Genomic DNA, 15,727 nt, shown 5'->3' with positions numbered 1-15,727 from the left:
AATTATCTCTTACCATTCATAATGAAAAGTTGAGGAATGAGAAAGCTTTTTTCTGAAAAAGGAGCTGAAATCCACTTCTGAGGTCTCTGTGGGTTGCATCCCATTGAAATTAATGGATGGGATTCATCTGATGAGTTCCATATGTGGTTAAGTCCTACACAAGGACTTCTACTTGCACAATTGGGCTTTCACCCCATCCCCTCCCACCATGTGCCCCCTGAAATTGGCTTGGGTGAGTTGGGAGAACCCCCAGAACAGCATGCGGGGGGAGGGAGAAAGGGGGAAATCAGTCTGTCTGGGAAGCTGAAAGGCTTGCGCAAATGGATTGCGCAAATGGCACAATTTTGAACTCCACCCTGTGGACCCAAGTTAATCATGTCCATTGTTTTAAATGGGTCTACACTTGAGTATGGCTAATGTTGGACTCTGTGGTTTTTATGGTGATCTTATTTTGAATATGTTGGGGTGGCAAATACTACACTATCAGCCAATCTGGAATTGCTTTTGAAACCTAGGGAGTAATTTGAAAAGAAGTTTTAAATTATCGTGTTTAGTTCTCTCACTGAGAAGCAGGCCAATAGGAATTTATGAGACACATCAGGCATATATGTTTTTAATCTTCAATATCATTAAGCATTATGTACAGTATTCTGTGGATTGCTTTAAATGATTAAAAACCTGCTTTAAATGTCAATGGTGACAACAAACTTGATCTTTCCCTAGATGAGGTTCTGTTTTGATCTAGCATGTCTATACATTTTTATTTTATTTTTCCTCCCATGTGGCTTTTGTCCTGCTTCTTGAGCATTCTTCTGAGTTTGTGTTATATCTGCCTTGGATCAGGACTCCTGCAGAGAAGATCCTTCTGCTCTGTCAACAAATTCTGAGCTGAAAAGTAGACAAAAGTTAATGCTGACTGCTTTCACTCTCTACTTTCAGGAATATTTCATAGTGTGTTCAAAAATGGCTGCAGAATATATTATCATTCATATGCTTCTCTAATAAATCCTTGGAAGGAATTAACATCATTTTTTCTCTCATAATCTGACTAGCAACTGTCTCTACTTCTCTGTTATTGAAAACAAAAAGTGGCTGCATATTTTTCTGTCTAGGTTGAGCCACCCTTTCCTTGCCCCTGTTGCAGCCAGCAACTACAACATCCAACTGACCACTTTTACACTTTTATTATGTTGATGGTGAATAGTGAGTCTCTAGAAAAACTCAAAGCATGAGGTCAACCACTTCCAGAGAAATAAAGAAGGCAGCTCTGGTCCTTTTATGACTGCAAAGGGTTTCCTTACTCCCTTCTTCCAGAATTGACAAATAACTACCAGGAAACTGCCATCTAATGGGGGAAATCCATGGCATGCTATGTGTGTACGGGATTTCTATACAGCTGTACACTGTGCATACACAATTTGTCTTGCCTTGCATTCTGGGGTGGTATTGGATCATTCCCAAATTTCTATTTTCTGCAGATTATTGGAATGTTTATAGTTTTGCAGCAATGAATTATGTGAACATACAGTACAGTAAACATTTGATCACACATTGTTTTTAAAATATTATAAAAGCTGAGCCCCCACCCCCACCTCAAACACAGATAATGATCTTCTGCAGGCAAGCCAAATTCACTCTTGCTTTCCATGCCAGTGTCCTAGCTATGGGCCTGCCTGGCATATGGTTGAGGGTGGGACTGTTTGATGTTCCAATAAGTGCTCTGTGAGACCAAATATGCTTATGGCCCTCTGAGCTTAAGTCTGGGATTTCGGCCTTATGCAAACATATGCACACCATTTGCTCATTCTGTTTGTAATTCACCCCATGAGCATGAGGTCTCCTCACCTCTTTTGTTCCATTTCAGTATTTAAGACAGGCTGTAACTGGGAGTGATTCCGTGAACAGACCATATGCTGGTCCACTTCACAAGAGTCAAATTTTCCCCCTTGCAAAGCCCAGCATGTGGCTTTTGGGAAGGATTCTATGAAGTCTTACGGTAATGTAATAGTGTGAAAAACAAAGGAGACCACACTTAAAAGTCAGAAAGCTTGTTTTAAAATAGTTTGACAAGTTATTATGAAAGCAACATAGAAACCAACTGAAGAACATAATTAGACAAACAAGTTTTTAGTCTGATGGTGAAAGTGATTGTAGAAGTGTTTGATCTGAGTACATTTCAAGGCAAAGTGGAGGTTGCTTGTAGCTCTGTCACCATTAGACCTGGGGAAACAAACTTACAAAGATGTTAAGTATCATCTTTATTGAATATGTATCAAATGATAAATGAATATATTTTTGTATTTTGTTGCCTCCTTTATACTGTATCTCTAGCCTATATTACACATCTGTTTTGTAAGCATTTAATTTCTAACCACTCGAGCATAAATTCCACTGCTTATCAGTGTTAGTCTACAGCAGCAAAAACTGTGTTTTTGTAGCATCTTAAAGAGTAACATATTTATTGTGGCAAAAGATTCATGATCTCTAGTGCAGTGTTTCTCAACCTTTTTTGGGCCAAGGCACACTTGTTCCATGAAAAAAATCACGAGGCACACAACCATTAAAAAAGTTAAAAAATTTAACTCTGTGCCGCCCTATATTGACTATATAATTATGACTGTAAGAAACACTTGCCAATTGCTGTGTTGGTTGCAATCTCCTGTAATAAGGCTTCACAAGCCGCTGATTTCTCCGCCAGCACAATCCTTTGCTCAGCAAGTTTCAGGTTGAGCTCAGCCAGCCAGCTTCTTTAAGTTTGTCTAAAACCACCCTCCCGTGGTGGTGGCTGCGCTCGCCCCGCGTCGTGACCCGGCCGGCTTCCTTTCCGGCGGGTCAGTGTTGTTTATTGGTGGCCGCCAGGCACGTGACAATGCAAATCGCCTTTCTCGTCGCCACACGTCGCGGCACACCAGCCAGCGTCTCGCAGCACACTAGTGTGCCGCGGAACAGCGGTTGAGAAACGCTGCTCTAGTGCATGGGTAGGCAAACTAAAGCGCCGGATGCGCCCCAATCACCTTCTGAATCAGGCCCGGGAATGGTCCGGGAATCAGCATGTTTTTACATGAGTAGAATGTGTGCTTTTATTTAAAATGCATTTCTGGGTTATTTGTGAGGCATAGAAATTCGTTTATTTCCCCCCAAAAAAATATAGTCCGGTCCTCCACAAGGTCTGAGGGACAGTGGACCGGCCCCCTGCTGAAAAAGTTTGCTGACCCCTGATCTAGTGCTTTTTCAGGTACAGAATCCTGTTATTTGTGTCCATATATATATATATATATATATATATATATATATATATATATACACACACACACACACACACACACACACACACACACACACATACTAGCAAAATATAGGACTTGATGCACCTAACAAAGTGGTGTCCGGTGCCAAAACTTATGCTGCATCTCATGCATAGTATCAGAGCACAAAACAAGTGGACCTTAAAAGCCATTGTGCTTCCGCTCTGGTCAAACTTCTGCCTCTGCTCCTGTGGCCTGAAGTGTACATTGCCCTGGAGAGAGAAATAACACCAGCCTTGTCTAAGAATCTGCACACCAAATGCTGCTGTGATCAGACTGGTAAAGACATTATGGGGTGATGAAATGTTTGTCATCTTTGCAGGTGGGAAGGCAAGAATGAGAACGAAGTAGGTCGATGCAAAGAAACTGGGAAGATCCATGTGACAGTTAATCACAAATACTACAGGCCAACTGAAGTGGTAAGCAAAGTGATTCTTTCACCTTTACAGAGGAATGTAAACCAAATTCAGTCACCAAATTGCTGCATTTAGGCAGCTGTTTGCAAGAGGGTTCTAACTGCAACGACTCTGTTTGCTTTCAAACAGGTAGCCATATATTTCTTTTAATTACCCTGTCCTTGCAAAACAGGGATAAAACTCAGAAACCAGAATTACTGGATATTTCATGCTCTATTTAATCCAGTTTTGAATTAGTGAAAAAGATGTGGACAGTTTCTTTCTTCCAGATTGTTGCTGGAGAATAATTGCTTGAGACAGAAGTAACGATGGGTGTGATTTATTACATATTTAACATTTGTAATTTCAAGTCTTATATCTATTCTCTTATTAAAAGTTTAAATTTATATGCTTATTTTCTGCAGTATATTCCAGCAACTAAATACATGGGGAAACAAGAAAGGAGAGGGAGAGAGGGTATTCAAAAAATAATAATAATTTAAAAATCAGTCTAGAATATAAGATCATAGAATTTTATTTTATATATTTCTGTTCATCTACCTGCTGTTTGTGAATATGTTAATGGACAGTCACTGAAAAGTCATAATTAAGACATTTCCTTTCATGTGCTGGAAATAAATTCTCTTAATTAGGCCAGAATGCTTCTAATCTATCCTCGTGAATTTGGAAGCACTTTAAAAACTGTCAGTTATTGAGAAGAACACAATTATTTATATATATGTCTCTGCCACAAAGAGAAGAAAATACATACTTGGCACTAGTAATCCTGATTCATTGTACTTCCATTGAAGTCAATCAAACACTAATCAATCAGTTTCATCTGCTTATGTTGGTGAATGATGGTATGAAGGTTTCCATAGCCACAAATGTGCATATTAACCTTGTACAGTGTTTCATTCTAAATATTCATCATTCTTTCAGCCAGATAATATGACCATTTATACTGGTGGTCACTGAATCAGCCTCCTTAGTTTGCTGTGGTAGAATGATGGTGCTGGAAAACAGTGCAGACTTGGCATTTTAGACAGTGATAATTCCATACATACTAATACAGCATACATAAACCTATGACTCAGAGCTGTTCTAAGAATTTATAGACTACTTTTCCATTGCATTGCTTTCCTTGGCATTTAGAATTAGGTTTTCAACCTTATTGAGCCAAACTCTGCACAGTACATATGCACAGTTTCTGAAAAGCCGGCCTTTTTTGCCGGTTAGAAGAATAGGCAGGTTTCGGTTTAAAGGTTTATCTAAAACTCTTCAAGCTTTTCAGGGGGTGGGGGAATAAACCATTGTGAATGTGTTAATAGGAAACGGCTATCGGGCAAATGTATTGCATCTTTAAATATTGATATTGATATTGATATTCCTGAGTCACTGCAATGTTAAGGGTAGCCTTTCTCCCAAACCCAGAGTAATGAGTTATGCTTTAAAATATTGATCGACATACCAATCAAAAGATAAACTGAAATTCCCAGTGGTTAGTTGTCGAAGTAGCTAAGAATATTTCCCAATATCTTCAAGGCAAGCATTTTCCAGAAACACTTGTTTCTAGCCTACACATACAGGGGCTTGGTTCAGAAAATAAGATGTCTTTGCATTTCTGTGAAGAGTGGGGTTCTGTTAAAAGTACTGTATATTTTCAATTAAATTTCTGTTAGATTAGCCATGTTTCCTGCTTAGCTGTCTACCTCTGTTTCATTATCCTTCATTGAAATGCTTGCCTTTTTTAAGAGGTCATTTAGAACTGAAAGGGTAATTTAAAATCTAAGAGCATTTTCATATTAAATCTTCTGTCTCTGAGTAATAAGGATTTTCCCTGCCCAAAGGACCAGTTATTCATGCTGACTTTCAGATTGTCCCGTTTTTGTTGTCTATGTCCCAGTTCCCTTTCCCTGCCACTTACAAATCTTTCACTCCTAATAAAGTTGTAGCCCTGGCGTATTCTCAGAGGCTTTTCTCACAAGAGAACAATATTCTACTGCTTGGAAGAAATTGTATTTCACTTTGTCCTCACCTACTTTAAAAATCAGTCAGAAACTGGATGTTTCACTATTAATTGAGGGAATGGATAGTGCCATTACATGGTTTGGCGACTAAATGTCACCGGACTTAGGGTGCGTCTAGGTGGAGTCTGGTCTGTTCTCATGAAAGAGAAGATAAAAAGTTCTTGTTTAGCTGATTGGTCGCATCTTTTAAGGCTTTCGTAATGTGGGGAAAGTTTTGTAGTGGAAGTCCCACACTGAAACAAATGCATAGCTGCCAAGTTTTCCCTTTTCTCGCGAGGAAGCCTATTCAGCATAAGGGAATTTCCCTTTAAAAAAGGGAGAACTTGGCAGCTATGCAAATGCATCTCCAAAAATATATGTGAGATGTTGTATACTGGAACTGAGTTAATGGAGCATCTTTAAGCTTTGTTTCCCTCATCCTTTGCACCATCTTTCAAAAGTGGCATCCTGTGAGGGTGGCAATGAGAGAAGCTTTTCGGTGATGGCCCCTTGCCTGTGGCACGCTCTCCCCAAACACCCAAATAACTCTCCTGGTTATTTGAAACTTGATGTGGCTTGATTTCTGGCCTATTTTTGGTGTTCATCTTTTAGTTGGGTGAGGAAGTATATTTTCCTTGTTACCTGTGGCTGGTGGACGATCCCTTTTAGAACTATGTAAGTTTTCATTGCTTTAGCTATTCTATGGTATCGTTGCATTCTTAACTTGTAGATCTCTTTTTAAACTCTTTCTGTAATAAGTGATGACTAAATTGAAATAATAATTATAATTATTTGTAACTGTCGAATCTAGCTATATATGCATATATCTACAATTAGTGTGGGGCAGCTGCTGTTTATTAAATAATAAGTTTTTGGTTTGTGTTCTTCAGAATTTCATCTAATCACTTTATCCGGAATTGTAGATCTTCCTTTTTGATATTGTATAAATGCTTGATGTGGCATAAAGACGGAAGCAGAAAATGGAGAGGAAGAGGATAAGCATTGTGAAAAAGAGAAGAGCATGTGGGTTGGGGGTGGGGGGTGGAAGGTGGGTGTTTTGCAAAAAGAGAAAGCTGGATGGGCAGCTAATTCCTAACTCGGGGGCTTGGTGTGCATGGAAGTTACCTTTCATATTTGTTCCCTGCTAGCCTCATGCTTCCTCTAAACTCTGCCCAGCTCTTTCCTCCGGCTCAGACCACAGATTACATCATAGCATAGGGAAAGTATGACTCAATGGAGGAAAGAAGTTATGATGTTCAGACATTCTGTTTAAAAGACTGTTTGCCTACAGAATGACCAGAAGTGGTCAAGATGTTAAGAGCAGGGCTGTAAACACACAGTGATTCCGTAGAATGTTATATTAGATTCAGAATGCAGGCTACTGAGAATATCAGCTTTCACTCTTGAAAAGAGCGGCTTTCCTTATGGCTGCACATATTTGCTTGAGAGTGTGTAAGCAGCCACAAGAACTGCTGAATAAGGGCTTCAGGTTATCATCTGAAGCCCACCACCAAGAACGTTTAGGCTGGTGGCAGATGACCAGGACAGCACAATTTCTGTAGGCACAGCCCATTGTGCAGTTCCCTTGCTAAGGTGGTCAGACTAGCCCAGGCATAGGCAAACTCGGCCCTCCAGATGTTTTGGGACTACAGTTCCCATCACCCCTGACCACTGGTCTTGTTAGCTAGGGGTGATGGGAGTTGTAGTCCCAAAACACACTGGAGGGCCGAGATTGCCTATGCCTGCACTAGCCTCATCTTTTTATATCATATTTTGCCTTGGGGCAAATTTCATTATTAAATGAATTAATAATAACAACAGCAATAATAGTTCAGTGCTATATTCTCTCTAGTGCTCTCTAGTAGGGGAAGAATAAGTTACAAAAATGTAAAAAATAATAATCTAATTTGCATAATTTAAATAGGCCACAGAAGCCAGCATTTCTATTTGCATTTTTTTCACCTTGATACGGAATATTATTTTGTGTACAAGGCCCATCCAACCCTGATTCTAAAATGGCATTTAAAATGAGAAATCCACCATCAGGTTTTCTATTTTGAACATCTATTAGTTGACTGAGGCTGAAATTCTAACCCCATTTCCCGGGGAGTAAGCCCTACTTCATCCAGGCTAGCTTCTGAATAGACATGGTTAAAAAATTACAGTAAAGATTAAAAACATCTCCAGATGTGTGTCAAGACATAATATTTCTGATGAGTCCTGAGCTTCACTCCTGTCATGCCTCTCAGACTTGTCAGATTTTTCTTTCAGTCAGGTAGTCATCATACTAAATCAATACCTCATAATGGCTTAACCACCTCAAACTGTACAATAGTAAGGGAATGGTTTCATTCTTAAAGCATGTGTGCATTTGGCATTTGCTTTGTCTAACCCAGGCATCCCCAAACTGCGGGGGCCCCCAGATGTTTTGGCCTACAACTCCAATGATCCCTAGCTAAAAGGACAAGTGGTCGGGGAAGATGGGAATTGCAGTCCAAAACATCTGGAGGGCCGAAGTTTGGGGATACCTGGCCTAACAAAAAAAATGTGGTGTTCACTTGCCTAAATAGAAGAAAGTTAGTGTGTGTTTTTAGGACCCACCTTATTTTTGGGGTTGTAAGTTGTTTTATATCATTTTTGATATTAGGTTACAGGTAGGTAGCCGTGTTGGTCTGGATCGAAGTAAAATAAAAAAAATTCCTTCAGTAGCACCTTAAAGACCAACTAAGTTTTTATTTTGGTATGAGCTTTCGTGTGCATGCACACTTCTTCAGATACCGTATCTGAAGAAGTGTGCATGCACACGAAAGCTCATACCAAAATAAAAACTTAGTTGGTCTTTAAGGTGCTACTGAAGGAATTTTTTTTATTTTTGATATTGTTTTTAATGCTGTTACTCACCCTGGGACGTTAGGGTGAAGGGCAGGAAATAATAAACAAATGTTCATTTTCTTATATTGCTTCCCTCCGGATCTCACTCCCCCTTCCTTTTATATGGAAAGGACATGTTGTTCAAATGTTTGTGACAGTTCAATAACTCTTTTTTCCCATCCTAAAATTATACTATATTTTTAAGCTTTCTTGGCTTATATCACATGCCTATTCCAATATCCATTTCCTTCATTTTCCATCTGCCAATTTGTTTATATGTTAGTAAGATACACACACACACACACATCTCTTCTTTATAGCTTTCATTAATCTCTACATCCCTACTTTACCACACTTGGCCTCAGTTGCCCTTTTACTTCTTCATACGTCACCAGAATAAGCTTTGCGTTTTTACCCTCTTTGAGGGGTGGGGGATGATTTTTAATACTCAGCTCTACGTTTCTCAGACTTCACAAGATTCCAGTAAAAAAAAACTCCTCAGGGCGTATCATATTCCTCCAAAGTCGGCTCTGCTCAAGTCCAAAGCATTTGTGGCAGTTCGTACTCCGAAGAGTTATGACTCTTCAAAATATAATGAAACTGATCACAAAATCCCACTTCCGCACCCCCACCCTTTTCCATACATATCCCATTTCCTGCATTTACATTCCAAATGGGCCGTGAGTCTGAACATAGTTCAAACAGCTGTACAAGAAATATCCATCTTAGTTGTTTAAAAGTCCATATTCCTGTAACTGTGTCTATATGCAACCCAGAGCGTCAGGGCGGATCTGTACATTTCACTACAGGAAGAAAAACCCTTAGTGGTTGTTTGTTGTTGTTGTTCCATGACTAACAGCCTTTGTCTTATGACAAAACCGTCTTACCTATAGAGGAAGATCCTTATGCACTTTCTTTTCCCAAACCGGAGGTTTATGTCAACATCTGAAAATCACTACTTTAGTAAAGTATTACTTTTTATTGTCTTTCTCGAGTGAATCACTGTGTCAGCCAAAATATTTATATCATTACTTACTTTAGACTCAACAGTAAGCTTCCGCCAGAGTTACCGTCTTGCCAATCTAAAAGGGATCTGGGGTTGTGTGGTTTTTTTCAAGCTCGGGATAATCATAGGGTTGCCGTATCCCAGCCCACCCAACCCACAGGTAGCCTAATTTGCATATTATGCCATTTGTTTGCTGGTTTTGCAAGCCAAGCTACGAGCTGGGGAATGGCTCTGCATTTTCCAGCTGCTTTTCTACTCCAAACCGCCTCATTCAGAAGTTGCTTAACAACCAGATGGTTGGGCTTTTTCTGCATGTTACATGGAAAAGTTAGTACAGTGTGTATTTAACCCCCAATGGCTAAATTGTGTGTATGCGTGTGTACACGCATCTAAGTGTTGTCATAAGTCTGTACTGTTCTCTCATCCAAAAGAAGCTAAACTGTGTAGCACTATTATCTCATGGCTCCTAACTGCTCAGGAAAGTGGAGAGTGATATATATGTATACAGTATATATATGACCTTCCCTTGTTACTGAAAGACCTGACTTCTGCCGTAATGTTTCCTCCTTCATGTACAGAAGCATCTACGGAGGTGCTTCATAACTTTCCCCTTACATCATTTTTACTTTTCTGACTCAGCCCAGTGATATCCAATCCTGAGAATCCTGGAAGATGCCAAACATTGGAATCATCCTCAGTTTAACCAGTTGTTGCCCTTTGTTTCATCCTACTTCACCTCCACATTTTTCCAGCCACTCGCACTGCTGACCTTGCCTCCCGCCCCCCACCTCTTCTTGCCCCCGCTGCTGTCATTCTTGAGCTTTTAAAACCAGCCATGTGTCATCTGTGAACTCCACGTCTTCATTGATCTTCCTGAGAACATCAGCTTGTCCCTCTAAATCTGCTATCTGATCCTTTCCAACTGACAGCTCTCGGCCTCAAAAAGGTATACCCTTACTTCCTCGGATTTAAGTGAACGCCACCTTGTCCTTCTAAACGCAGCATCTCGCCGGCCGTGCAGTTGTTACCTTTTCCTTTATATCAAGGAAGCTGGCTAGAGCAGGTAGTTATTAACTCCTTTAAACAATCTGGAAACAGAAAAGGTAGAGGAGAGGTGGCATGTCTATTTATAACGAAATAGCAAGAGAGGCTCTGTCAAATGCCCAGCACGGTCTTTTTGTTTTCATTGCTTGTTCCGGGGGCCAGTTAACAGCCAACACAACAGGAGCTTGGCTAGGAGACATTACCCAGACCTGGGCCTTCCCATGACAGCTAAGACGTGCAGAGGATGTTGTTAAAGTGGGCAAGAAAAGAAACCACCCATCTTGTATATAATGAAATAAATGTAGCCATAGTTCTAGCTATTTGTCTGTATAGTTAGGTTACCATAGCTGCCAAGTTATCCCTTTTTTAAAGGGATTTTCCCTTATGCTGAATAGGCTTCCTCGCGAGAAAAGGGAAAACTTGGCAGCTATGTAGGTTACTTGAAGCAGTGGCTATCGTCGGGCATATGGGTGGGGCTAAAACCCTTACCAGTTCTGAATTTTTGGTTCAGCCCTGATGAAAAGGACAAATGTTTTAATAATCCAAAAGCCACAGTAGGATAACACGTTTTTGTATGGACCACTAGAGTATCAAATAAATACGGACTTCTGTGTTGCCCACTATTCTGTGACAAATGTTTTAATTGTTCCTAATACAAGTTTTACTCAACTGTAACGTTTGAATTTGTTCTAATGGACTAACAACACAGCTACCTAAATTTTTGGTATGCTTTAAAATGGAAATGATTTGCCTATTTGATCAAAGTAGTGACTAGCTAGGGATTTCTTGTTCATTGGGGATTTTTGAATGGTTTGTTTAACTTGCTTGCATTAATTGATTTTGTTGATTTTGGCCAAATGGGGGCTGATACAGAGAAGAAGAATTTTCAAGATGCTGGGTCCACCTCTGCAGCTCCACTGCCAGACCTTTATTTTATTTTATTTATTTGTGAAAAATTCTATTCTGCCAATGTCAAGAGAAAAAACCATGGTGGTGAACCATGGGTGGCACAATCAGCTCAAAGCCATTGTGTTAATTAATAGTGGTGTTCAAATAGGTCTTACTCAGAGTAGCCCCACTGAAATCAACTTAGTTATGTTCGTTAATTTTAGTGGGGTATACTTGGAATACAGCTTAGTAGAATACCGCCCTGTCATTATAAATTACAACACCAATAGAATCAGTATTTTCCCAACTGTATATTAAACAATCTTCAGTTGCAATGCATCGAATAAAAGTTAATAGTCATTTCCCCGCCCCCCTTCAGGTTGTCTCTCAAAAACATATTTTCTACATACAGTGGTGCCTCGCTAGACGAATTTAATTCGTTCCACGGGTCTTTTCTTATAACGAAAAATTTGGAGTCCCATAGGAATGCATTGAATTTTTTTAAAATTTCTTTTTGCCCATAGGAACGCATTAATTGAATTTCAGTGCATTCCTATGGGAAACCGTGATTCACTAGACGAATTTTTCATAAAATGAATTTGTCTAGCGAGGCAACCTCCGCTCGAAAAATCCTTTCGTTAAGCGGAAATTTCGTTAAGCAGGGCATTCGTTAAGTGAGGCACCACTGTATCCCCCTCACATGAATACTACTTTTAGCCATATAGACATTCTCTTTTGAGTGGAATTGTCTTGTATTGTATATGCATTTCTTCAGATACAGCTTCTAAATCCCTACATTTTCTGGCAGTGTTTCTCATGATCCTAGACTCTGTTTCTGTGTGTTGAGGGGATTAAGAAAGTTGACTGTGATGATCGCATAGTTAACAGGGGAAATGCGAGGTATTTGTAAAACCTCAGGTGAGTGATGTGACCGAGTTTGCTCTGTGTGGTATGTCGGTAACTATGCAACAAAGCCTGCCAAGCCCGCTTGTGTCACTGCTGAGTGCGTGTTGTGGCATTTTCTCTTCACTCCAAACAGTCTTCCTGTAGCGCTAATCCCATGCGGTTAGCACAGCCTTTTATCCGGCACGTAGTAAAGGTTAAAGATGCTACACGAGATTTTTCTTTCTTTCTACAAAGGTATGATCAAGTTCTCTACCCCCACCTATCCTCCTGTGCTTTAAAAAAAAGAGTTGCTGCTGCATTGCTATGGATCCAAAGAATCATGAGGAGAAAGAAAACAGCCGCTGAAACTTTTCTGCAAATGCTTAACTGGAGTTCTCCTTCCTCGGTTTCTGCATAGCACATACAGGAACACCATCTTTGGATTTCCTTTCTTCACACAACACTCAGATGCAAGGTCTTAAAACGGCACTTCCATGAGTGGAGATGGGGTGGACTTTGGTATCATGGCGTCCTGAGCAAGGACACAATGGGATGCCCCCGTCCAAATAATTTTCATTTTCACAATACAGTCGTGCCTTGGTTCTTGAACCTAATCCATTCCGGAAGTCCATTTGACTTCCAAAATGTTTGAAAAGCAAGGCGTGGCTTCCGATTGGCTGCAGGAGCTTCCTGCACTCAAGCGGAAGCTGCGTCAGATGTTCGGCTTTCGAAAAGTGTTGGAAAACCGAAACATTTTTGGGTTTTCAGCATTCGGGAACCAAAACATATGAGTACCAAGGCATTTGAGAACTGTAATTCTCAAGGTACAGCTGTAATTCATTTTGGTACAGTTGATTTTTTTATGGCTCTTCTCAGTAGGTACCTAGGTACATATAGGTGGTTGTTGTTGTTGTTTTGCACACACACCCCAGCTTGGTGCCCTGTGTGGAGGAACCGGCCGCACTGACCTAAATCTAGCCCTAGTGGAAGGGCAGCTTTAACCCTAACCCCACAATGCCCATTCAAGCTCAGTGCAAAAGGGAGGACCATATTTTTGAAACAAAGCATTTACTTAATCTATAAAGCCCAACCAAACTCTTAACCCCAAGGTTGTGGTGCCGGAAGAGACTCTAGACAAGCCATCCGTTAACATAAGCAGTAATCACCCATATTGGCTTGCAGTGGCTTTGGGCAGAAGGCCTCCTGAAGAGATGAAGTCAACAAGGAAAGAGAAAATAAAAAGTATTCATGAATAAATCAGATTTTGCACGCAGTCAGCATAGGATTCTGGTAACAGTTTTTGAAGAAATGTTCACAGGTTTCCCACAGCCCACCTCCTTTGCTGAATTTGCACAGTTCTGTTCTACTGGGAATGGTTAGATTTGTTTTTTAATATATATATATATACGGTATATATAATTTTAACTCTCTTTTTCTGTTTTTGTAATTGTAAACTATCTTATAGTAATCCATGCTTGGACCTTGCAGTGAAGGGTGCGCAAGAAATTTTGCAAATAAATATACAAATAAATTTAAATGTGGTTGTGATAGCAGTCAGGGCCGGCCTTGTCATTAGGCATAGTGAGTTTTGCCACGAAGCTGGCTTTCCATACTTCCTTTGCTGAGATCCCAGGTTATAAACGTTCATGAGTGTATGCAATCAGCAGAAATGCAGATGCTACAATTCCTTGGCTCAAGAACAAGGTGCCTTCTGTCTCAGGGAACTCATCCTCCTTGCTGGAAACTCCCTGGATGTCACATTAAAAGAGTTGAACTTTGTTTCTTTTGCATAGTCTCCAGTCATGGGTGGCTCAAAAGGAAGTCTGTTCTGGAAGCCAAGCCCGTTCTTTGCATTTGTAGTTAGCAGGGTGTGTAAAACCTCTAATTAACAATCCAAAACTGTAAACTTAAGATCTTCGATCTTCAATGAGTAACGTGTCTTTAATATATAAGGCCTTGGGTGTGAATGTGGAGTAAAAGCAGTGTGAAATTCACACAAGCATTTGAAGTGGATTTGCATCTGGACTTACAGTGCTGAAGTTCAGCGCTTTTGGTCCATGTGGTGCTTCCTGCAAGTGTATATATGAAGTGTTTATTTCCAAGGGCATGCGTAGCGTTTTGTTAATTCGGGTAATCATGCTTCCAAATAGGAGCACTTTGCATGTGCTTATTTTGTTCGTGAAGTATTGTTTGTTGTCAAAGGCAATCTATGTGCACTAGGGTTCATTTACCCCAAAGGAAATTCCAATGAATTCAGTGAGTCTTACTCCCAGGTAGGTGGGGTTAGGATTTCAGTCATAATGTTCTTCCTGGGGTTGTTGTTGTTGTTGTTTTAAATGGAACGCATCACTCATTGAAGTGAGAGCTGGACCATAAAGAAGGCTGATCGCTGAATAATTGATGCTTTTGAATTATGGTGCTGGAGGAGACCCTTGAGAGTCCCATGGACTGCAAGAAGATCAAACCTATCCATTCTTAAGGAAATCAGCCCTGAGTGCTCACAGGAAGGACAGATCATGAAGCTGAGGCTCCAATACTTTGGCCACCTCATGAGAAGAGAAGAATCCTTGGAAAAGACCCTGATGTTGGGAAAGATGGAGGGCACAAGGAGAAGGGGACGACAGAGGACGAGATGGTTGGACAGTGTTCTCGAAGCTATGAACATGAGTTTGACCAAACTGCGGGAGGCAGTGCAAGACAGGAGTGCCTGGCGTGCTATGGTCCATGGGGTCACGAAGAGTCGGACACGACTAAACAACAACAACAACAACATCACTCATTATTGTTATTTTCACATTGAAATAAGTAATATCTTTGGTTACCTGTTGATTTTATCTGTTCTCCTCAGTTAAAGTCCTAGCCTCTTTGTCAAAGTGGGTGGAACTATTTGGCACTTAATTTTGACCACCCTAAATCTTCATTTTAAAGGTAAAATTAGATTTTAAAAGCCTTTCCCTACCCCGTTGACTTATAACCATTACTTCCTGGTACCTGAGGGAAACAAGATAGGATGGCAAGTTGATACTTAACTGTGAAATTTAGGTAGCAAGAGTGGTTGCAATCTTAGCTCCACTTAACTGGGAGTAAGCTCCACTGAATTCAATGGAACTACTTCTTGGTAGACATGGCTAGGCTTGCACCATAGATTGTTTTGTGATAGGCCATTAGCCACTTCATTAACTTTGTCCTTAAGGTGTCACAAGGCTCTTGTTGTTTTAGCTGCAAAAGACTAACTTTGCCAGCGGTGCAGGATAGCTCAGTCAGTAAAGCATGAGACTCTTAAGAGCATGAGTCGTGGGCTCGAGCCCTAGCTTGGGGAAAAGA

The 15,727-nt window shown here is 40.4% G+C and overlaps 1 protein-coding gene across 1 annotated transcript in view; it reads left to right on the top strand.

Annotated features, from left to right (window-relative positions):
* Positions 1–15,727, top strand: part of GMDS (GDP-mannose 4,6-dehydratase) — a 273,314-nt gene that overhangs the window by 196,965 nt on the left and 60,622 nt on the right. The window contains exon 9 of the mRNA XM_035125046.2: positions 3,628–3,724. Coding sequence (XP_034980937.1) covers positions 3,628–3,724 — 97 coding nt within the window. The remainder of the gene's footprint in view (positions 1–3,627; positions 3,725–15,727) is intronic.

This window comes from Zootoca vivipara, chromosome 8 (assembly GCF_963506605.1).
Source record: "Zootoca vivipara chromosome 8, rZooViv1.1, whole genome shotgun sequence".
Lineage (NCBI taxonomy): Eukaryota > Metazoa > Chordata > Lepidosauria > Squamata > Lacertidae > Zootoca > Zootoca vivipara.
Note: the sequence above shows the minus strand (reverse complement) of the source record. Positions and strands in the feature narration are given on the sequence as shown.